The sequence below is a fragment of the Amblyomma maculatum genome, chromosome 10, assembly GCF_055883805.1.
Source record: "Amblyomma maculatum isolate TAMU_Amacu chromosome 10, ASM5588380v1, whole genome shotgun sequence".
Taxonomy (NCBI): Eukaryota; Metazoa; Arthropoda; class Arachnida; order Ixodida; family Ixodidae; genus Amblyomma; species Amblyomma maculatum.
The window spans coordinates 33,057,850-33,083,116 of record NC_139353.1 but is presented as its reverse complement, the minus strand read 5'-3'; the positions used below and the strand labels follow the sequence as shown (position 1 = coordinate 33,083,116).

At 43.6% G+C, this 25,267-nt stretch overlaps 1 protein-coding gene across 1 annotated transcript in view; it reads left to right on the top strand.

The window, feature by feature from the left end:
- Window positions 1–564: 564 nt before the first annotated feature.
- The window catches only part of LOC146176111 (carboxypeptidase inhibitor SmCI-like), a 27,768-nt gene continuing 3,065 nt past the window's right edge, over window positions 565–25,267 (top strand). The window contains exons 1-3 of the mRNA XM_084581258.1: window positions 565–686; window positions 5,593–5,717; window positions 14,008–14,196. Coding sequence (XP_084437384.1) covers window positions 565–686; window positions 5,593–5,717; window positions 14,008–14,196 — 436 coding nt within the window. The remainder of the gene's footprint in view (window positions 687–5,592; window positions 5,718–14,007; window positions 14,197–25,267) is intronic.

Here is a 25,267-nt window from a genome sequence, read left to right as displayed (position 1 = left end):
GTCTTGAAAAGTCAAACGGGTATGCCCGAGACATTTCTCGGAATTAAGGACAAGGCCGGCGTGACTCAACAGTCCAGGACAACAGGTATACGTTTCTTGTGTTCACCAGAAACGATTTCCAAAAATAACGGCGTGATCCCCACCATGCCGTCAATCACGGAAGCTTGCCTTCACGCAGATATACCAGATAGCTGCGTGTTACCAGTTTCCCTTTGTTGCTATTGAAAGAATCGTGAAACAAAACGTAGTGGTACCGCTAACTTTTTAAATATGGGGCTGCATCCTTTGCATTGCCAGAAGTTGACAACCATCATGAAAGCGCTTTCTGAAAAGTTTCATTCAGCAGCAGCGCCTTTATTATTATTGCTGGCATTTAGAGGACACTCGGATCCCCACCAAAATTGCTTTAAGAGCGTCAGCTCTTCTGACGTTTGGCAATTTCGCATCGGTTTATCCAGATGTGTCACGTGGCCTCCAATGGCTTAAGTGATAATTTATCCGAAGCAGTGCTCACCATGGTGGGCTGTCAAGGTGGCGAATACCCTAAGGCCCACCCTAGATCCCATGCTGACGCCCAAGAAACTGGCCACTCTGAAGTCCACCCAAGGTCACATGATGTCATCCAAGATGGCGGCCACCCTAAGTCCCACCCTAGATCACGTGATGCCACCCAAAATGGTGGCATGGTTAGTAATCACAAAACACCTATATCATAATCCAAGATGGCGGCATAGTTACGGACTCAGAATCCAAGATATATGTCTACCATGTGAGGTCGCAATCCAAGATTGCAGCCTGCTTTGAAACGGGGCATTGACATCAAATCGAAGCTGGCAGCCTACCGCGTGACGTCACAATCTAAGATGGCGACCTCGAGTTTGGGTAAATGACATTGATATACTGAAATATTGTCTCGAAGGAGCCTTTGAATAACCAATGTGTTGCTGCAGGTAAAATAAAGGATAACATGCCATATAAAAATAAAGTGCAGTCACTCTGTTTTGGAGCATCTTTGATTGTTTAATCAAAAATGCCGAAACAAAAAATGCCCGGGTCTGTACCCCTTTAAGGTGAAAGCCTTTATTGGTCATACTGTCGTTCGCAGAAGGTGTAATACTTTTACGGTCACCTAGCTCACGTGATGCCACCCAAGATGAATGCCACCAGTGGGCCACCCTGGGCCCACGCCCCCAAGGGCATATTGAAGGATAAACCTCAAGATGCTTTCGTTATGTGGGAAGCGGTAGCTGGCGGCTGACATGGCCGACCACTAACTGGACTTAGAGCTTCTGACATTATGTTTGCCAAGCGCTGCCAACTCGGTCCTCCTTTCATATAGGAGGGTGATATCGAAATCTAGGCCATGAAGGTACGCTGATACGGCTTGGTTACAGCGGGGGCTTTATATAGTGGCTGGTACCTTACACTATCGCGTCATACCGATCCAGGCGTGCGTTCGGCATCTTTCATTTGGCGCTGCCTCGAACGCTGTACAACAGAGCCTACAAAAGAAGACGCAGTAAAACCAGGAATCAGCGAGATTTCAAACAAAGGATTTAGCCTTATCGCACTTTAGTGTTTCAAAGTGGCGCACAATTTTTTTTCTGCAGGATTTTCGGTGACCGGGACTTATAACGCTATCCCGTTAATGTTTTTGTATTTTTCAAAGGCTTTACCGAGGGTGCCTAAAAATAAATGAACATAAAAATGATAATACACGTTACAGCTTTCAAATAATTTAATGGCAAATTCTTTATTTCCCCAACATAAAATAATATGCTGTGCATTTCTTCCATTTTTGTGTATTTCTGTGCATTTTGTATGTCAACCGTATGCTTTATTTTCCTACCGTTAAAATGCAACTCCGCGCGGTTTCAAGAACATTGTAACCACTCCTGCTTTGATTGCTAAGAGGCAGTTGGCAGAATTTAATAATTAAAATAAAATAAATATGTACAAGCAGACGGTGCCCGCTCTCAAAATTGAGACGTTTACTCTGGCTGCCGCAGGAAGCAGTATTGGGACCCGTCTAATTTATGCAAATATTTTTGCGTCAACGCACAGAATCCAACGGTGTCAGTTATGCTGTTTTCTGACGCCTAACCCTATTGATGAAACCTATATTAGTTTTTATTGGGTACTATACAAAATAATATGGGAGTATGCAGGAGCCGATGGGGGCCATAAAGGATCCATAAAGAAGCATGCAGGACTAGCAGGAAGACAGACAGGATATGAATACAGGTCCTAATTTCTCCTTAACAAACTCCTGTCTCTCCTGTATATCACATATTGGATAAATATATAAGGAGATACCGGAGTTGTGAACAGGTACTGTGTACTATAATACAGCAGTTGGATGTGCTCCTATATCATCAAGATTTGTTTATGTAAGGTTGCAAAGGCAAATTTTTATATAGGCGGGCGCTGTTCCAGCTATATTGGATCAAGATTTAAAAGCCACAAAGCGATTTTAAATTTGAATGAAGTGAACATTGTTGAAAGCATATTTTTCATTATCGATATCTGCATGGGCTCCCGTGAGCGCATACGTTAAGTTAATTACAAGCAACAATGGCAGTACGTAGACCAACCTTATGTCGCACGTTAATCGCACTGATGCGCGATGAACTGATGCGGAGCATGCAGTGCGAAAGGGCAGGAAATAAATTAACCTTTAACCAGCAACACTTGCAAGCATGGTCTGGCATAACTGAAAAATTTCGCCGTCCGCCAAACTATTTCATCGATAGCTGCATATCAACAGCGATGCTTATTTGAGGGTTTGCCTAAGCAAAAGACGTTGTGGGAAGTGAAATACTGCCGCCTCTACTCCGCTGGCAGGATGTGAAGCTAAAGAATGCATTATCACATGCACCATAGCACGATATATATTTGTACTGAGAAAAAGAACATGCGCTCTGACACGACGAAAAATAGTCAGTACATAGTATATTGGGGTATTCTGAGAGATGCGTGCAATAAACCGACACGTTAGAATGATAGATGATATTAGGTATCACCCGGTGATAGAAAAAAAAAAAACCTTCAGCATGCCTACAGGGCAATCGTCGAAGGACGACTGCACTTGAGGGAAAGATACAAAGCGCGAAAAGCAAAATAACCCTATAAAAGGCGAATATAAACATATACCTAACCATTGGTCGCCGCAATGTGGACTGCAAACTTTTTGGCGAAAGTTCAATTAGACCACCCACAAAATGCGATGACAGTTCTCATTGCCTTAATCATACGTGTGTTTGAGGGGCCGTTCCATACAAAATAACATCCATAATGCACGTACAATTCTCGAATCTTGCCCTGGCTATTATGAGCTGCTTACTCTACTCCAGATTCACATTGCGAAGGCATTTGATCATCTCCGGCATTCGTTTCTATTTTCTCTTTTCGAGTGAGGCAATGGTTGATCAACTGCACTTAAAGGGTTGCAGCTTTGTTCCGACAACTGTTCCACTCGCTTAATTGTTTATGGTGAGCTCTCAGAGCCTCTGCCAATTCGGTCATCAGTGAAGCGAGGCTGTCCTATGTTACCGCTACTCTTTGTCCTCTACCTAGCGCAGTTTGTTTCAGTAAACTACGAAAAAAAAAATATTCGTAGTTATGTTGTGTTTAGTAATAAAGTCAAAGTATTTACGTACGCCGATTAGTTCGCGCTTTGTTGCACTCATAAACACAGTATTGACATAAATGTAACCACTATTGTACAATTTTGCATTGTCTCTGGCGCTCAAATGAATAGGTCTAGAAGTTCGGGTCTGTGGTTTCGTTCATGCGAATCAATACCTACTCATTAAGGTGGAATTGAATTGGCCCCGTATCCCCCAAAATACCTTAGAGTTCCCCTTGATGCATTCAAGTCTGGTGGGCGCTACTGGAAAGAGTGCGTTCAAGCCCTTCAAACTTATACCTATTAACTTTTGGTCGAGCTCACGCCTGCAACATGTTTCGGGCAACAAATATTGATTGCGTTTTGCATGTACTACATTCCGCGAGGCACTACATCCAAAGCTTTCACTGAACGTTTGCGACGTTTATATATTCCTCCAGTTTTGAGCCGATGCGGAGAGATAACAAATTCAGGCCTGTTTTTGCTGGGGGATTATGACACACCTCTATGTCAGACAGTTAGTTGCTCGTTTCTTCTTTTTCCGTAGAGCTCCCTTAGAATTTTCAGAGCATCCTCGCAAACTAACTGTGTGAATCTTCTTCCCAACTTATTGGTCTCTTTCAATTTTAATAGACGGCCCTCTTCACCTGGTTTATGAAATACGTTTACGATCCAGTTCGTTTTTCTGGCAGTTCAATTTCGTATGAGTACTTATTCGGTTTCACAGAAAAATGTGTGCAAATAATTCATATCTATACTGTTCTCGCCTCCGTTTTATCGTTCTCTCTACTCTAATTGTATGAGAAATTATGTTGAGTAGTACGCTGGTCTCGCCTTGTACTAAAACGTTTTTCTTTAAACTTGAAACCAAAATTTTACCGGTTAAAGTGTGGCTCAACAAAAAAAAAACTATTTTTTGTTTCTACTGCTAATTGTCGGTTATCTCATACACCTAAAACCATCGAGCACTATTTTATTGCCTGCAATGCAATAACATGCATACTTAATGCATAATTAAACACTAATCAGGGAAATCTTGTCACAAGCATAATACAATTTCGAACCAATTTTTTCTCTAAGAGATTTTTTATAAAATTGTCATTTTTAGCATCATCTCGGACAGGAATGCAGTGCCATAATATTCCTCTCTGCTTGTTCTGATTAGTGACTGAATCACTGCTCGACGGTTTCTTTAATGCAGTATGATGGGGCATTAACAACCTACTGTTCCTTTTCTTCTAAATATTTATGAAGCGTGATTATATTACATTAAGTTTTGCAAAAATAGGTATTGTTTATTCTTGTAGTTCGTGTGTTTTGTGAATGCCAAGGCTGTTTAGTGTAGAAGTTCTACTTTCTTTTGTAACGTGTCTCTCCTACTTGGGGTATGTTTGCCCCCTCATGTGATGAATAAAAAATTACAAAAGTCACTATACTGAAACCCTGGTAACGTAATACCTCTGTCACACGGACACTTTCGATACTTTCGATCCCCATTGAACTCTATCTGCATTAAATTCAATGCAGATCGATGCTATCACAGGGCAACTTTGAAGTGCAATCAATCCGAAGCCTGCTTGACTTGAAGCCGGTTCCTAAACAGCTCTCGCGTTCTCAATTACATTCAAAAGCTGGCATCGACACACTGGGCGGAACCTGAAGCACACGAAAGAAACTTTTCAACCGACATTGAAAACGCCCATGTATCACCGGTTGCTTCAATCCTTCTTGAAAACTTCAATGCAGATTGTGATCAATGAGAATTGAAAGCGTTCATGTGACAAAGAAATAATATTCATTTTTTGTCAAAGCGTCCTCATCCTTTTCCGCACCAATAAGAGCAGTGACAATTAGCTAAGGATACGTGAAAGAAATAAGCCTTTCCGTTTTGCAGGCCATATCAAGTCGAAGTCTCAACATAATACAGATATATGCTTCCAAGAATCTTATACAAGTCCCTGCAGGGCTGCATTCACGAAGTGGTTTTTCAATAAAACTTTGAAAGCTTGTGACCGTTTCATACACGGTGGATGTGAAACCAAGCCAAACCATTTTGATAGTAAAGACGAATGCAACCAGCGATGCCGTGGTAAGTGCGACAATGAGTGGTAAGAAATAGCTTGAAAATAATGTCACGGCCTTTGCAGACTCGCAATAGAAAAACTGTTCAAGCTGCTGCTATTATAGAGGCCATTAATAGTTTCAAAAAGGCAAGAAGAGGTCGCGACCGCTGAAAAGAAACTCCGCAAGCGAAGATAAAATGTTTTTCCTCCTAGACGGCGGACCTTTTTGAATATCCCCTAATTACATCTGTTTCAATGGTTATTTGCTCAGGGTTGTTCCTCAGCAAAATATGTGACAATATTAGCTACAGAATACCCACAGCAAATTTTAATGCGCTGAACGGATGCAACAACCTAACACACGCTAAAGTAAGCAAAACGAAGTTTTTAGGGTATGCGACGCGGGCCTTGACAGCGATGAAATCTCTCTTCATTAAGTTCAACGCAAAGAGGTAAACAAAAAATAGCGGCATAATTCGTTCTACATCTACATTATTTCATTGGAAGAATTTATGCGTGCTGACCCATGTTTTGTTGCCATAAAGAAAGTAAACATTTACAGGAATCTTACTCTTAATCAGGCGTGTTCTATGTGCTTTGAAGGTTTCTTTTTATTTTAGTAAAGATTTATTACCATAACGAACTCTTTACAAATAAGGGTTGAAAAACCTCTCAGACCCAATATTATTCTTTAAGGCTACCGGAACATTTGCTCTAAAAATAACGCAATACTGACACCGGAGAAGACGCGACACTGTTGTTTATGAAGAAATTTATACACTTCCTCAATCACGGCTCCTCTTTCTCTCTGTCCACTTTCATTCCCACCTTCCTCCCTTCCCTTACGGCGCGGTTCGGGTGTCCACAGAGCAAGTGTGACAGTTACTGCGCCTTTCCCTTCCTGTGAACCAATTTAACTTTATTTAATAGGCACGGGCATCAAAATACTATATATATATATATATATATATATATATATATATATATATATATATATATATATATATATATATATATATATATATATATGTGTGTTTTGGGCAGGAGATTGCTGTTTCAGAATAAATATGAGGTATTATGTTTTACCCAGAATAAAAGTAAGGTACCAAATTTTTACTACAGAGCACTTGTTTCATATGTTTCTTGATGAAATGGATGATGGCTATGTATTTTTCTAAAGTCTGATGCAACTGATAAATTAAAAGAGCAGCATTAAATGCAGCCAAGGAGTGTATCTTGAGAATGTTTCGTGATTCAAATACTTTATCAATAGAAGTTAATTTACTGCTTTTATTATACGGAGCGCTCGTTTCTTGAACAGATAATAGGGGCAGTAGGTGCGTTATGTACGTATATCCCCTAAAAGAAAAACGTATTTTATGTCAGAGTAAATTCGTAATAAATATTAAACAGTTTGTCAGTGGGGAAGAAGTTACGACACTTAGATAGGACTTGTAGACCGTAAGAAGACTTGAACCAGGGAGCGTAGATGATGCTGAAATTCTAAATGGCTATCTATTATGACTCCAAGAAATTTTGTCTGAGAAGCTTGTATTATAGGATAGTTGTTATAAATTACGCCAGAATAAAGTGCAGTGTTCTTTTTTCAGGAGTAAAAAATAATAAAGATAGCTTTCGAAGGGTTCAGACTGACGGAATTTACTATATGCCAACGACGCAAATTTTTCAGCTCAATACTTACCCTATTCATCAGCGCACTTTCTTCTGTGTCTGATAATAGTAAATTATTATCGTCGGCATAAAGCATAGGATTAGCATATACGTGGCTTAATTCAAATCACTAATGACCCGTTCGCCCTATAGGCCGACGCGACGACGACGTCGATGGTCGGCGGGCCGGTCGACCGATCCCGCCGCTGACGCACCGGTCTATCACGCTAGGCCGACGACTCTAGCACAATCAACGAACGCGGGTCGCCGTAGCGTCACATGTTTTCAGTTCAGCGACGCCGACGAAAAGCATCGGCAGATTGTCGCCCGATCGCTCCTCGGCAGATCGGCGAGCGAGCGAAAATGTAATATTGACGGTACATCGATGCGCTTCTCTCTGCTGTATTTGTGCTAAAGTTAAGCAGAGCAAGGTGGCATTTCATATGTTCACATTTTGATACTCGCAAACAGTGCATGTTTCGCTAGATTCTTAAATATGAGTCGGCGCGGGCCTCTTTCTACGGCGAGTAGGCATAGCGAAACCGCAGGACTCGTGTGTGCGACTCCGGATGAAGTAGAGAGCAAAATAACAAGTTTCAGCGACTTCAAACTGTCATCGGGTATAGTTTTGGCTGCAGTAACCTGAGATCAACGTTTGGTTTTATAACAAGGCGCCGGTACAGAAAGCGCTAAGAGCCGGCGTAAGGGCGCTTCAATTGTTCCGTGTCTCGCCTTTCAGGAGGGCGGTGACACGTTGGGCGGCGCCGACATCTTGGCATATCCGCTGCATAGGCTCGCCGTCGCGGTCACTTGTGCGTGGCTGAAATTGCTGTTAACGGCGCGCTTAAATGCCACTGCTTTCACTCACGTTTTAAACTTTCGCGGCATCTGGCCATTTAGGGCCGGTTTCCAAAGAACGGGTGGCGTTGGGTCTGTCACCACCCTGAACGGCGGCGTCAGTGTCGAGGCACACTAGCCCTGCTTACCACCTCAACTACAACAAAGTTAATTAAGTACGGATAGTTATCGTATGATGTAATGCGTAATATTGCAACTGGAACGCGAGAAAAGCAAAGATTCGAGTAGAGTCCGGAGGGCGTTATGTTGTTTGCCTTCCAAACGAGCAGAATATGTTTGTACACTGATGTAATCAGCAACACCAATGGTATGTAGTTGTGGTCATCGGGTATTCTCGGGAGAAGTTTTTGCTCACGTGGGAAATGCCAAAGTATTCACTTAGCGAATGAAAGAGCCGTTTTTGTTTTAATAAGCACATATGGTATAGTGAGGCCACCCAAAAATAATAAACATAACGCGCCTCTGCCAGCGGTGGCTATTGGCTGGTTTAAGAGGGAGGCATTGCGTCGTCGTATGGTGACAAGGAAATAGGCCGACGGCTGCCCGACCGCTTGCCTCTGAGCATCTGGCTTCCGACAGCTCCTCGACCAACCATCGGTGCGCTGTCGGCGTCAGCACCGTGTGACAAGCACAGTAAAAGAACAGCTCAACAGTGAGCTCACTAGTAAAACGAGCCATCAATCTCTACAGATTACCACACGCAACCAGCCACACGTTCGAACCTGAAAAACATATTGTTACGGTGAAATAAGAAAGGGGGTGTTTATTTACAGCGCTATGCAGCGGGACAAGATGAAGCCAACTAGCCCCCAAACACCAACGCTTCTCCCTCTTCTTCTGCCACACCAGCACAATTCTTCCTCGTCGTCAGTAGCGTCACATTTGCCCCCAACTCAGCCTAAGCCATCTGGGCGTGTTCGTGAGTCGTGCGAGGCCGACACGGCTTCAGGCGGGCAACATGGCGTAGTTCGGTTTTGGCAGACCGACGACCCGATGCTGTCAGGCGGGCTATTGCATAAGTTAAATCACTGATGCGTTTGACAACCACATATGGGCCGTCATAGTGGGCCAAGAGTTTTTGATGTAGGCCGCGGCGCCGAATTGGATGTCCAGACAGACTAAATCGCCTATAGAGTACGTGACCCGCCGGGGACTGGCATCGTATCGTACTTTAGCACGTTCTTGTGAAGCACCAGACGGTAATCGGGCGATCCTCGGAGCATCTTCGGCGAGACAGAGGGTCTCAGCCAGGCAGGGGTCTTCGCGGCTTGAGAAGGGCAGGATAGTATTCAGGGAGTAGCGTGGCGGTCTGGAATACAGCAAGAAGAATGTACTGTACCCAGTCGTCTCATGCGCGGCGGTATTAAACGCATAGGTGATGAAGAGTAGCACTGTAAATAAACACCACCTTTCTTATTTCACCGTAACAATATCTTAATATTTAACTGTTTACGCTTTTTGATGCGGTAATCCTAAAGTCAAAGATTTTGTTTGTACATTTAGCTGCATTTCCTAAGAGCCGTTAAGGCAAATAGAAACTAAGCCTTCATTGCATAGCTGCTTGTTCCGTTACAACTGTTCTCGTGCAAAGCGTTATCCCTGGGCCATAACAAAATATATTTTACTAATACTGACGAAAATATTTTTTCATTTTAGATCCTATATACGGCAAATGCGCTAAACGCAACACGGAAAATTCTTGCGGAAACCATTCCGAAACAAAAGTTCGCTTCAACCCAGATAACCAAACCTGCGAATTTTACACAAGTGGATGCCACGAAGATGGAAATTCTTTCAGAAGTATGAGGGACTGCTACGAGCACTGCGGAAGTAAGCCATCAATGCCAAAGTTATCCTTGTCATTGCGTTAATACTCTTGCGGCGTTTAACCTTTTAGTTCGCGTTAGAATCTTGTTCACGATTCTTTGACTCAAAAGTTTGTGAATGTGCACTGAATAGTCCATGAAAGTAATCAGCAAAATGCTTTCAAACATTCTTACAGTACTTAACAACAAACATTTCTTGGCCCCTTGCTAGTATTCACTTATGAAGCAGTTATATAGCTAAGCATAATTCAAATAAACCTGGCATCATACGAATAGGCGCGTCGTGTAACTATAGCCACACCACATAAGGAAGCCAACCGCCTCTGGTACAACGAATGTTTAGGATTTCGGCCGATCACATTGAATATAGAAGAAAAAAGGAAACAAAAGCAAAAAAAGCTGCGCAGTCATGCCACGTAATTTTTACTTGGTATCGCCCCAGAGCCGCTAAGACGTCGGCGATAATTCTCGTTCCCTTAATGCCATGTAAGGTAAAAGTGAACTTGAGCAAAGTAGAGTTCTGGGCTAGTTGGTAATACATGATAAGTGGGAGGCTTAGCGCGGAACAGACAAGGACGCTCGTCCTGTGTGCCTCTCTTGTCCTTGTCTGTTCCGCGCTAAGCCTCCCACTTATCAAGGTAAAAGTGTCCATGCTGGCATCAACTATCAGGAGACGTATGTTTCAGGCAAAAGATCTATTTGTGCATTCATGCATAAATCGCCAAGCTCTAGAATATCTTTCCAACATTCTTGAAGGAATCGAGATATTCAGCATGCTGGTTATCAAAATTGAACATTATTAATTCTATGGTTCAGAGAATAAATATATAGTGCCAGTAATTACCAACAAAGAGTTGTTTATTGGTTAATGGCGATCAACCGTCGAGACACCCGGGGCATATAAGGATGAAGCTGATTTAAATCGGCAACAATGTATTTTCAGTTAAGTTTCGGTATATTTTACAGTAAAGTGTGCAAACTGCTCCTCACACGAAAATATCAGCACTTTCTGCGTGTATTGCCTATTTCAACAAAATATTTGAGGATTCACCGACCAGAAAAGATTGCCTGAGAGGAAAATACGAATGGTTATGGCTACCAAGACCATAGTAGAATAAAAGAATTGGCTTAAATAGGCGATGGCCCAAGTGAAAAGTATGCATGGGCCGTTGAATGGATAGCGGCGGCTGCTTTGCACGAACGATTCCTCTGATCTTGCTTCACGCGACCTTGCGGTAGCTTCGTTCGAACCGCCTGTCCCGAAAGAAGTGTCAACCTCAAAAATTTGTTGCTGGCCCCACGCTCTCTGCTGCGACCGCTCCGACACCACACATGTCTCTAGTCTTTAGCATCTCGCCTGCTTCTGGCTCACGAAAACAACCTGACGTCTCCCACGTCACCTTCGAGCCTGCTCAGTGTGGTGAACCTTTTTCACATCATCCGTGCCACTTGAGCACGGCAGTCGCTTCGCTTCTCATGTGTGGTTCTCTTTCGATATATGACCTCGGGTACGTTCGACTTTAATTGCCGAGCAGCGCAGGCCTACTTGTTGACAGATGTCCGGCGTTTGATTTTCCTCAGGCAGTCCAGACGTTCTGCCCCACAGTACAGCTCCCGGGCCGGCGGCGATATTGAATGAAACTGAACGCGCATTCTAAATACTGATCGTGATCTTGCAAACGACATCGTGCGCTACACAATGGCACAAGCTCCGTAGCTGGTCTCTAAGCAACAGTAAGGTGTTTAAATCTTGCATCTTCGCTTTCTTGTATTGAATTTCACTACACACAGAAGTGTCCACAATCCCGAGCACGGATTGTTTGTTCATGCTGCTCAGACGTTCTTCATCTTTCTCGCGGTCTTTTCAACGCGCAGGTCTGAAAGCGTCGCAAGCGAATCGCCGTGTGTTGGAGCAGCTAACACTTGTTTTAAATGCTTTTGCAAACACTTTCGTGTGCTATCAAGCGCAGTGAGCTTGGCACTTGGAAGAACACGGCGAATAGTAACAGAAAGCAGACCCTGCCACACTAGTTCTGTAAAACACTTCGAATTCAGGCATGCCACGCCTTGCTCGCGAAAAGCACCGATTTATTCGCGCCTCTGGTATCTATTTTAGGTAGTACATGCATGCACGCACGCCAGAAGAGAAATGTGTACTCGGCGTCACTCTAAAAGAACGGCGTAGTGGTGGCTCATGGTTAGCAACGTCTGCTAAAACAATGGAGGCAGCTTACAGAGTCACGTGGCCAACATGCTACTTCCTGTTAGAGCGGAAGCCAAGACCTTTCAGCAAATAGTCACGGACTGGAAAATCGAATGCCCCCCTTGTTAAGGCGATTGCGTTAGTGCTCCACGTCGCAGAAAAGACTATCTAGGTCATGTCTTTGACTTCCGCTGCTGTAACGCGAAAATCTTCATCGCAATAATTCCAAACTATATGGTTAATAGACAGCTACTTACAAAATCGCGCAGATCTTCATATCTGTTTTAAACACAACGGATAACAAACTTCAATGCTCATGAAGAACGCATATGCGCAGAAAAATGTCCCTACTGAGCCTTTTCTTTAAAATTTGTCTTAAGAACACGTAAGAAAAAACCTCGTTCAGCTCACCCAATGCGCCTCATACTGCATTGATCACCGCAAAAATTCGGCATCGAAATTTGCCGCACACCCGGTTGCTTGGCGCCTTTTGTCCCCAGAAGTGGAACACACCGACCGCATGCCAGATGGTTTACTTTGCTTAATACTAATAATAATGAAGAAATATAAACATTTAAACCGCCATTTCAAAATGTATTAGATACTTCTTAGATTTTTATTCCCTTTACTATAATGTACGTCAGTGTTATTCATTCCCGCTGCCTTCTCCATTGTTGTTAATAACACTATATAATGTTCTCTACAATTGTTTTGTCATTAACACATTTTAAAACTGCTGTTGTTATTCTCAATAATAATGTTGCATAATACACATTGCAAATCTGCAAAGCTTACATTTTGTGCTTATATCTATTACTCGCCTCTCTATTTTTGAATTGCGTAGCAAATATTTTATTACCTGCTAAGCCTGTATGTTCCACCGTACTTTCCCACTTGCCTTTTTCTTATTATATTGTGGTGAATAACCTTTCGTGCGTTGTTTATTCTTTTGTGCAATTTTGTACATCCCCCCTTTTCTCTAATGCCCTTTGCGTGGGTTTTGGGGGACAATGAAAAATACAAAACTAAAAATTATCACACCTGATACTGTAAAGCTTTTCCATAAGTTGCTAGAGCTATTATCAACTGCAAGTTCGAGCCAATTAGAGCAGCCTGCTCTAAAAGCTTTTCCGAGCAACCTAACTCAGCTCCTCCACAGTATGTTCCAGCTGCTTTGATTACATGCTGCCACGCATCACAAGCTGCTGTGTAAATTGCTTCTCCTATCGCTTCCCAGGAAAAGTTTTCGGCATCATCGCAGCCACGATTGACGTCGTACTGAAACATTTTCCGAAATCGTTAATTTAGCAGGCTTCCAGCCGCGGCGCACATACCGCTCAGTCTCTAACTATATACAGCCACAGCGTCCCGCCTTTCTCTCATTGATGGCAGTCTGGATGCCATTTTCAGAAAGTTTGACGTCTCCTCATCCGTGTCACGTTAATTTTGGCAGCGGTTATTTCCCGTCGATTTGGGGCCGAAAATTTGTTGCAAATCTTGCACTGTCGGGCACTTTCAGCATCATTCACACGAGTGTTCTGCGCTCCAGACCCATGGCCAGCGCATTTAAGAGTTTCGCAAAATATTGTGGAAGCTTGACTTTAGGAGGCTTCATTTTATGCCTTAAATTATTTGATTCTATTGAAAAGCGCTCTTTAGATGAGACTGAAATGAAGCTCTTCTGTAATGCTGGCATCGTAATTACTTCGGCTCAAACATGAAGGACAATTCCTGATACCTCATTCGTTTATTTTTCAGAATTTGTGCGCGACCCATGTGTGCTGCCCATTGTTACCAACACGGAAAAGTATTGCCTATACAAAAGTATCCAGTATCGGTATGGATACAACAAAGAAACGCAGAAATGTGAAAGGTTTCTGTGGTCTACATGCAATGGAAATTCGAACAGTTTCAAATCTCGAAGTGAATGCTTGCATACATGTGTCCGTGAGTTCACGCTTTAATATATTTATTTGTCAGTGCGATAAAGCTTCATAGGCAAACAAAAGCGGCAAAAAAAAAGCATATAGATACTTGCACCTCTTGAACAGACCTCAGACAGCGAGGCTTCCGTACAGCGGCCTAAAAGCCTTGCATATTTTAAAACGATATTTTCGTTTGCGATCCTTTTCTTTTGATCTGAACTCATCTGCCGTACCTTCATTTCGTGAATCGTTTATTTTATTTTCTGGCAGGGTCTGACTGTGCACTTTCTAACTATGCCTCGTGGAGCTTCAAAAAGGGGTCACTTTCCCACTGTATGCTAATGAGAGTCACAAACGTAAGAGAGGTACAGATTTTGGGATGAGTGAATAAACGTGTAGAAACCGATTTATGAGTGACCAGGTAGCAAAGTGCATGTACACAAAGGAGTATCCAAATGAAGCCGCAATGAAAGTCTTTAATATCATCGCGTAAAACTCATAGGTGACGGCAGCGCTGAACTCTTCTCAAAATTCATTCTGGCGTCAGCTGTCCAAATGCACTGTGCTGGGCATATCGTAATCACCTAGCAGTTTTGTCCCGATCAGGATTACAGTTTTAACGCATTCTATTTCAGGATGCTGCTATTTCTACATTTTGACAGCAAGCTCACCGTATTCTTGAAGAGCCTCTCTATTAGAACCCATTAGGTTCTCATTTTCAGCGATTTAAAGAAAACAATAAGAGGCAGTTCAGCTTTTAATGCGCCAACACAAATAGGCTCATACAACAGAAAAGCCTTTACTGGACCTGTCCGCTTAACGTGTCCACAGATGTTTGACCAAAATTTCTGTATAACCCAATCTGGCTGCTGCCGAATCAGCAGTGAGATTGAAATTTAGGTGAGCCACATAAACTTTTGTTCCTTCGACGCCTAAATTTGACTGCGTCCGAATGACCAAAATTGTGTCCAACCTATTTTGTGTATGGCCACTTGCCTAGCGACCTCCAGATTTAGGTATCCACCAGCAAAATTTCACTCCCTAGACCCATGAAGTTTGACCGCATTCAAATCTTTAAAAAAATCGGAGTCAAACTTAAGCTTAGTATGCCCAATTCAGCGCAGACGCAGCACATTAGGTGGGTCACCCCAACCTCGCTCTTTTGAAGCTCGAAATTATATTTCTGAATTCCACCAAGACCAATGTCCAACCTAACTTGACTATGGATTACTGAGTGGTGCCTTCCCAATTTAGGTTAGTCATCCTCATAACTTGCCCACCAGGCGCCCTAAATGCGACTTCATGCGTATTCAATGAAAACTGGTACCCAGTTTAATTTGAATATGGTCAATCCAGTCTGACCCTCAAAATGGGCGGCTGCTTTGGAAATTTGGCCTTCTTAGAACCCCGAAATTTAACTTCTCAGTTTCGTAGAAATTACTCTACAACCCAATTTCACTGTGATCAACTCAGTGGTGACTTGCAAGTTTAATTCGCGACCTCTCAAAATTAGGCATGTTTACGCATTCTTCAAGCGTGCTAGGCTACGTACTTCCTATGACTTTTGATTTTTTAAGCTGAAAGGCTGTCTTGCCGCAAGAGCGACGTCTAAACAGTGTAATCAGAAAACATTTATTGAAGTGTTTCTTAAAGAAAACGATCTGTCGTCTTCAGCTGGAACCGAATCCCTGTGATCCCCAGCCGAGCTCGCAAACAATAACTCCGCAACGGGCAAGTGAGATATAGATCGTAAATCATATTGTCTAACGTAAGGATTGTATTAGCGATGACAGTGACACTGCAGTTAGTGATAGTAATATTGACGATAAAAACGATGATAATGGCGCTGCAGTAATAATAATAATAGCTAGAACAATGACGGGACATCTAGCTAATAATGACAATGATGGTAGTAGCACTTCTTCCCGTCTTGGAAAGGATGATAATCATAACAATGACGCTACAGATAGCCGCAATAATATTGATGACAGTAGCGATGGCAATACCGGTGTATTTAGTTGATAATGATAGCGGCAATAGCAATTACATCGACCATTCAGTTAATGCTAATGACGATAATAGTGATCGTGATGATAGTAGCAACGAAAATGACAATACAGTTAAGGAAAAGGTCTTAAAACATTCTCTAAAATGACAAGGAATATCCGCTAACACGTAGCACCTGCCCGTGTCAGACCTCTTCACCAAGGGTTTAATATACATAGAATATAAGGTAGAATCTAACAATTCGCTCGAGCATGACTATTATCTATAAACTCCTTGGGCGAAGTCTCCACCAAATGGTACGGGAAGACGAACCATATACTCGTCATCGTAGCAGGGACTGAAATCAGCCTTTTTCACAAAATGTGGCGCCCTCTGGGAGTGGTTGAAAATTCGTCTGCCACTGGTTGAAAACATCCTCAGGGCACGCAGCCGCCTGCGAATTGGAGACGTGTGTTCTTGACAGCTACCGCCATCTATCGCATACGCCTGGCACGAATACGAACTGCCCATGGTTCCCGAGATCATACCCGGCTGTGCCGATCGCATAGGTCAAAAACTGCGCATGCGTAGGGGGGGCTGGTGGTTCGTTTCAACCAAGGAAGAGCTGCGCATGCGCAGAGCGGCCTTGTGAAAAAGGCGGATTCCAAGCATGCTGCGGTACCCGGGATCATTACACAAGGTAGAGCTGTTCCAGAGTTGAAGCCTGCTTCTGTTGCCATGAGACAGGACTAAGAAAAGACGTCTGACCTCGAAGACGAATCTGTGTTCCAGGAGTGCAGATACCCATGCTCCACCTCCAGAAGGACAAAAGCCTACGTTCACGCCGGTGTGTATCATATGCAATGGTTCGCACAAACCGGAAGCCGCAATTCAAGTATCGCTTCAGCAAGCAACTGCCGAATGAGAAGACTAACGCAAAATACAACTGCAGGAAGAAAGCAGATACCTGCGAAAGGCAATTGAGGAGAAAAATTGGCAATTCTGAGGATTACTTTTGCAGATATCATCGAAATCTTTTTCACCGCCCCAAAGATCAAGGAGCAAGTCCATCGCAAGGAGGGGTACATGCATGGCCAGGTCATGAGGCACAAATCAGAAAAGGGTCCGAAACACCTGTTGAACTCTACTGAAGAGAAGAAAATCAGCTGACCAGATTAAACGTAAGCCGTCTACAAAAAGCAACGGATCAGGCAGGAAAGCTTCTCACAGTAAGGTCCTAAACACAATCCCTGGTTAGAAACAAAGCATTCCTTCAAACTTACCTACACGATCGACCTCATTTGATAAGATGAACATGGAAATTGAACTCTTACTCGTTAAAAGACCTTCTCCAGCTGAGAATCTGGACAGTCTGAACCCAAAAAAGAAAAAATAATCCCGTAAACCTAGCACGCCGCAGCAACCTACACATGCCTGCATGATCACTGCCAAAAAAGTGTCAGTGCAGCATAAAGGGCTTACAAAGCTGAAGGTGCCTTTCTCCAATTTAGAGCTTAGACATCGAAAAACGGAGAAGCATCTCACTATATGTGAAGGGCCCTAATCCAAGCTACAGGAACGAATGAAGCAAATGAACACCACACTCAACATTATCTGCGAGCAGCTAAGCGCACAGATACAAGATACAGTGCATGACAAACCATCTGATGACGGAGACTAAAAATAATGCCCTCGTTATTTGTCAATGGAACCGCAGGAGCTACATAACCAAAAAATCCAACCTACAGCTACATATACAGAGACCCGAAGCTAAACCAGATGTCATCGCCATAACAAAATCCGCTCGGAGAAAGGAGCCTGTCTAGCTACCTGTCAGTGGTACAGCTGCAAACCAACAGATCATGCCCCACCATTGCTACTTCAACAAACAAGAAACTCAACTACATTCAGCCCAAACTTGAGGACACACCCGTGGAATACCATCCTCCGAGATCATACCAGCCAGAAAAATGGAGAAGTACGTATACATTCTTTACATATAGAGCCCGCCTAGAGATAAAATAAGGACCGTTCCTAAACTCTTGGCCACTGTTGTACAAATGTGAAAAAGGGGCAACTTGTGATAGCCGAAGATGTCAATCCCCACCGCACAGAGTAGGAATATCAAAGGTCTAACAAAAGGGATAAATCCCCTGGAAGAAATTACGGGAGCTGGGCCTAAAGCTCTTAAACGACTTCACCAGACCGACCTGAACGGGCATTCTGTAAGGACATTATTCTGGATCTAACTCTAGCGAACAACCTCATCTGATTTAATAGAGGAGAAGGCCTAAATAGCTATCACTGCATTATAGCCACAACCACCAGACCAGACCGCCTCAGACGACGAAAGTGAAAACCCACAATGCACACAGATTGGCAAAATTCTGTAAGCACAAGGAGACTTAAGCACCACAGGAAATAGAAAGCATTCAAAAGTGGACGGAAGTTTACCTGAGGGTGTTGAAACGCACGCAAGCGAAACTCAAACCAGCGAGAATCAGCCTAGCATAGACTGTAAACTAGCACAGGTATATCATGCCAGAAACTGATTAGTGTGTCGATGGAAAAAGCAGCGCCTCAATAGAAGATTGAAAACCAGAATTGCTACACTGGAAAAATATTGAGAAGAATGCGGAGTTACTCACTAGACAACAGTGGCACCGAAGGTGTGAAAAAATAAATGTTTAACTAGGCAACAGAATCCCTAGTCACTTGCTAAGACACCTCTTAGACCACTCTCAAACGAAATCTGCTAACCGAGGGGTGATCAATAAAATCGTATATTTTTCTCTGGAGGGAAACACGAGGTGCTAAAGCAGCTCAAAGGGAAGAACATTAATGCCGAGCACGGCGAGACAGCCAATCCTTCTACACTGTAAGGACAACCCGAGGCTAGGCAAACCCTTCAGCGAAGTTTGGGCATTCCTTGCCCAATTGAATACGGCATCATCCCCGGACTAAAATCGGTAACGATGCTCTAAGAAATCTAGAGCCAAAATCTGTCGCTGCCCTACTAACTAGACATGAATACTGGGAACTGAAGATTTCTCGAATAGTTTCAAACATACTAGAGTGTTCTTCATTCCGAAGCCACGTAACAAGATTGAGCTGGACAATCCTAGACCCAACTCTAACCTCATGTTTGGTGAAATAATAGAACACGCAGTCCTCTATAGGCTGCAGAAGTGCACCGAGGAAGGAAACCTTCCACCGAACACTCTGGTTGTGTTTAGGAGCAGAGGTGGGCAACCTCATGAGGTCGACCTCAACCTCAAAATGACCTCAACCTCACAGAGTGAGGTGAGGTTGAGGTGAGGTAGGCGACAGCTCGAAATTTTTTGACTGAGGTCACGAAATGGAACCTCAACCTCACGCGTGAGTTTGAGTTTGAGTGAGGTCATCATTGTGTGAGGTCGAAATTGTGATGTCCAGGCTTTTTGCTGTTGCCGCGGCTTACTTCGAAGAGCGCCCCTTCTGACGCAGAGTTCGAGCGTACTGCCACGGTGTGCCCGCGGAAACTCTTGGTGTTCGGTTACCCCCGTTCCGACGACCGGATGCCACAGCCCCCTCCCAACTTTCGGTATACCCCCGTAATGTCTTCAGCCCGAGGACGCTTCCCTCTGGTTTTCTTAGAAGGAGTGTTTTTTTTTCTTTTTACGGCACGAACTACTGGTGCCTCCCGCCCCCCCCCCCCCCCCCCCCCCCGCTCCCTCTGACTTATTTGTGCCGATGCTTGCCGCTGACTCCAACACCCAGGAGCGCGCAAAGCACATAACTCACAGTGACCCGCGATGCTTTTATCAGATGCCGCAAGCAGACAAGCAAACTAAAAAGCGAAGAAAATTGTCTTTGCGCAGACGGCATGGACCAGTAATGTTTGTCGTGTGTATGCCCGTTTTCAGACGCTGACGTCACGGCTGCTGCCTTACATTTTATGAAGGATCCCGCTGTATATTACACGGAAACTTAACAGAAATTGGTGCAGCGAAATTGTTAGAGAACGTGATGCTGACAGATAAAAAAAAATGGAAACACGGACAAACCAGGAAAGCGGGCACAAGACCGTCTGAGCGTTTTATCTACGTCCTCCTTTTCGAATCGTACGCTATCTCTCTACATTCCCGTCCTGTAAATTTATATTCTTATATTCTCAACAATAACCTCTCTTTGGTCTTGTGCTCCTTGCATAGATTCACAGGTGGCCCGGAACAACTGCAACGCCGAATCATTGCAGCTTGGGATGAAGGTGCTAGCGTTCCTTACATAACCAATATAGCGGTAAAACATGCAAGATGGAAGGGACAGAAAAATTATTTGGGGCTTGTATACAGTAAAGCCCATTGAAAAAAAAAAGTTTTGCTCCGCTAAGGCCCTTTGTTCATCTCCTCAATTCGAGTGAACCCAAGCAATGCAGGAGGACGGAGGACGTGGCGGGGCTAAAAGCGGGCATGCCCGCATGTTGACTGCGCATGACCCTTGAGGGGTACTCAAGAAAAGGTCAGACGGAACTATGGGCTTCATGCAGAAAGCTTATGGCTGCGCCAAATGGGACTGTCCACCAACAACCTCGGTAGTTTCAGCCTGGCCTGTGACGGGGCTGGAAAGTGTTCACACCCGCTTCTGCCCACATCGGTTTCTAGCATTAAATTTTAGGGCAGATGCGATACAAGTTCGGGCCTAAAGCAAATAAAAGATGAGCAAGCTGAAATGGGTCTGCCAATCAAAAGCGGAACAGTTTCCGCATTGGTCACGGCAGGGCTGAAAAGCAGGCATGTCCCCACGCTGCCCACATGGCCCTTTTTTGGGTCACTTGGGGTACATTCAACATATTTTCGTATTATATACAGAAAAAATAAAACGAGCCCAATTATAGCTGTTCATGGGAGTCCGCGGTGGGCTCCAAATTGGCCGTGGACGAGCTTATCCCTCGGAAACTTCACCATCATATATTTAAGGATACCATTTTATTTATTGAACGATAAAACACGCGCCGGTAATTTCCTCTTCTGCTCGTTTGACATAACTGTTCTAAGCGTATTCATGCCGTCACTTACTACATCATTTCTAATCTGGAAACTGTGTTAATTATGCAGCATTGGCAGAAAATATGCAGTAGTAGCTGTTCCGCTTTACGATTATATACTGAACTATCTTTTAATATCCCCTCCGCCATTATTAGTTGACACAGAGCGCCGAAATAAATTTTCAGACCAACATTTAAGGTGAAATCAAGGCCAGCCCATATTATTGAAGTGTTGGGAATAAATCTCTCTTACGTCGCTGAGTATAGAATACAAGGTAAAGAAATAGTGCTCAATGATTCACAGTTGATGGCTGATGGGACTGGCAGCCCCGAATATGTCAGATTCAACTCGTGATAGCAGCACCTGGACCAGCCCATAATGGGGCGGCATTCACCTGTACAGAGTAGGGCCAATTAGTGATTTAGTATTCTCCCACATTCGGCTATCTGGGCCGAATAAGGGCAGATTTATTTGGGCTGCCCAAATGGATACGAATTGGGACCGATGGTGGTAAAGTTCGGCAGCCCACACGAGGCTCCTCTGGGAACGAGTTGCAAATCCCACATGGGGCCCATTCGGGGTGCATCGATGGGCCCAGCGTGGCCTCAACACCATCTCCCATTTATGCTACTTGGCTCCAGAATCTATTGAAGCCCTGGATTGCACACTACTGTTCATACACCAACATGTTTGGTCACACACTCCGCTGGCGTCGATTGAAGGACAACGCCAGTAGACAACTCGCTGACGCAAGAACGGCGAAGGGCTGCCGTCTTGTCAGTGCTTTCGACAACTACGCCACAGCCACAGTCAAACAGTCCGCTTGTTTATCAAGGCGAAGAGCTTATTTGGCTCACGAGATTCCAAATCTGAGACCAGAAGTTCTAGCAAAATGTAACCTTCAGAAGTGGTCGCCTTAAGGGATCCCGACAACCGGGATAATAATTGATGACAACGAGGTAGAACGTAATTGCTAATTAAAATAAAAAAAACAATGCATAAAAATAACGACGATAAAAAATTGCTAATAAAAAGAAAAAGGTAATACAAATAAAATTAAAATGAAGAATACATAAAAATCATCATCATCATCATCAGCCTGATTATACCCACTGCAGGGTGAAGGCCTCTCCCATATTTCTCCACTTAACCCGGTTCTGTGCTAGCTGCATCCACTTGACCTCTGCGAACTTCTTAATCTCATCCGCCCACCTAACTTTCTGCCGCCCCCTGCTACGCTTTCCTTCCCTTGGAATCCACTTTGTTACTCTCAGCGACCATCGGTTATCCTCTCTTCGCACTACATGTCCTGCCCATGTCCATTTCTTCTTCTTAATTTCTGCTAGAATGTCGGTAACTTGAGTTATTTCTCTGACCCACTCTGCACGCTTTCTATCTCTTAATGTTACCCCTACCATTTTTCGTTCCATAGCCCTCTGGGTTGTCCTCAACTTAAGTAGAACTCTCTTGGTTAGCCTCCACGTTTCGGCCCCATAGGTGAGTACAGGCAAGATGCAACTGTTGTATACTTTCCTCTTGAGCGATACCGGTAAGCTGCTAGTCACAATCTGCGAGTACTTGCCAAATGCGCTCCATCCCAATCTTATTCTTCTTGTTATTTCCTTTTCATGGTCCGGATCTGCGGTTACTACCTGTCCTAAGTAGACATATTCGCCTACTATTTCCACTATTTCGCTTCCTAATGTAAACAGCTGTTCCTTCCCGAGGCTGTTGAACATTACCTTAGTCTTCTGCATATTGATTTTCAAGCCTACCTTTCTACTTTTCCTGTACATAAAAATAAGCATGGAAAATAGTAAAAATGCGATAAACATAATGATAAACAAAAATGAGGACAAGAAATAATTATAATAAAACAGAAATAAAGTACACGTTGAAAAGGCCAAGAACTCAAATAAGGCTTGTAATATTCATCAGCAGATCAACGTAACGTCCAATTGGTCTTAGCCTTGAAATGCTGTTAAAGTTTCGGGCATCCTCCGTAATTTATTTTCAACGCTCTCAGTTCGCTCATTCAGCTAAGGCAGTCTCACTTAGGATTCACGAGGGCTAGCCCTAATTTAGTACGTTCATATCGCACTTGACCTCAGTAACCCACAAGGGACCCAGTGGGACCGCATGCGGGTTTTTCCTCCCATATCTAAAGCAGGGCCCACAAAGATTTAATGCGGCTGGCCCCATTTCACTACGAGTGCTTTTCCACATAATACCCACCTTTAGCTTTCATCTGCCCTCAAATATTCGGAGAGACTCTTGTGATCTGGATTCTGGAATGTGCTCTTCTTCAGCCCGAGCAACGCCCATATGAGACCCATGTAGCCGGAACCGGGCCATGCCCAAATGGGGCTTGCCTACTTATGCCCCATCAGAGACTGATGCAGGTATTATGATGGTTGCTCCAGCCCCACCTGACCACATTGGTCCCCCTGACGCCCCATATTTATTGCTATCTTGTATGTCATAAACAGCTCGTCATTTCTCTACACTTTGCAGCTAATTATCACTGACTAGCTGTTACAGCTACCTCTTTCAATATGTAAAGAACGAGTTGCATGAACTCAGCGGGTTACATCGTTAGCACTTGAATCATGGCATTAAGTATAATAGTAAATATTGTCACGTGATGGTTAAAAGGCCAATGACTAAGCGATTCAGCGGTAGCGATTACAGCAAACGTGCTCGCTGGTCTTCGAACAAAGAATGTCCATTTCGCTCTTCAGCGCTCAGTTTACAGGCGGCGAAGAAACATCTACATACAACTGAGAACAATGACTAGCATAGCCTGGAACATTGTAGAACCGCAAGAATATGGCTGAAATCCTTCGAGATACATCTCGAAGCATCTTCCGCAACGTTAGAAACGATAAAGCCACGTTTCGCAACAGCAATTATAAACAAAGAAAGAATACATAATCGATCCGATCGCTACAATTACAGTGATAAGGCCACGTGCCGGCGGCTGCTAAAAAAGCAAATAGAGCTTTCATGGTTCGCGACAATTACATAAACCAAACATTCAAGACATATAAAAATTTATATTACGCGGAAGATTATCTTTAAAATTGTACGTCATCACATGAGCTTGAAAGGAAGCACTTCACAGGTTACACTGCTCTACCTCCTACTGCTCACATAGCATAATCTACACATGCAATGCCTGAAATCTTGTCTATTGCTTGAACCTCAGTAAGAGGGTAGCAGTCACATAGGGCGACATGAACTTAGAAGGGCGAAGTGCATGATGAATTAATCTTGCTCTGTAGATATTATATATATATGTAAGATGTCAGACAACTTTCCGATTATTTTACTTTGTGCTAAAAACAGCCTCGGTGGGTGAACCGTCCTTCTGCAGGGTAGAATTGAAGATGAGTTTGCACATTTGGGCCACTGTTAAGAGAGGAAGGGAAGCAATTCTCGCTATCTGTCTTTAGAGAAACACACATCACTGAACAGATAGAAAGGGCGAAAACCTCCCATTGGCTAAAAATTCAACAAAAAGAAAAAGCAAGAAAGTGGACAGCCGGGAATGTTACATACGCGAAGTGCGTCCACGAAGACGACCTTTAAAGCAAGGCAAGAGTCTTTCGGAGGAAGCCGAAAATTGACAAAAGGCTAAGAACAACATTAAGAAAAAAACAAACCCGAAAACAGATAACGCGATACAGGGATACAAGGAGATAAATCACGAGCAATGGAGTTTGCGTGAACAGGGGAATATTCTTAGGAGTGGGCGGATGGAGATAATTATCTCGACTTTTAGTTAGGTAGCCTTTTGAGAAAGGAAACGTTGCTCAAGGTGTCTATAATTCCATTGGCTAGCATCTGATATGTGTGTATGAAGTACGATTCTCTTTGTTCTCTTTGTCAACTTGTTTGGAAGCCTGATTGAAGAAGGGTGACCAGAATGCTTTTGAAAGTGTAGTGTGGATGGCACAGGTACTTAGAAAAATTAATATTTGGCAATGTGTGGATGTGGGCCTTGTGGTTAATGAAACGAAACCTGAATGGTGTTTCCGTCAGGCAGATGTACTCCGTGCCGCACACACCGCAGCTTAA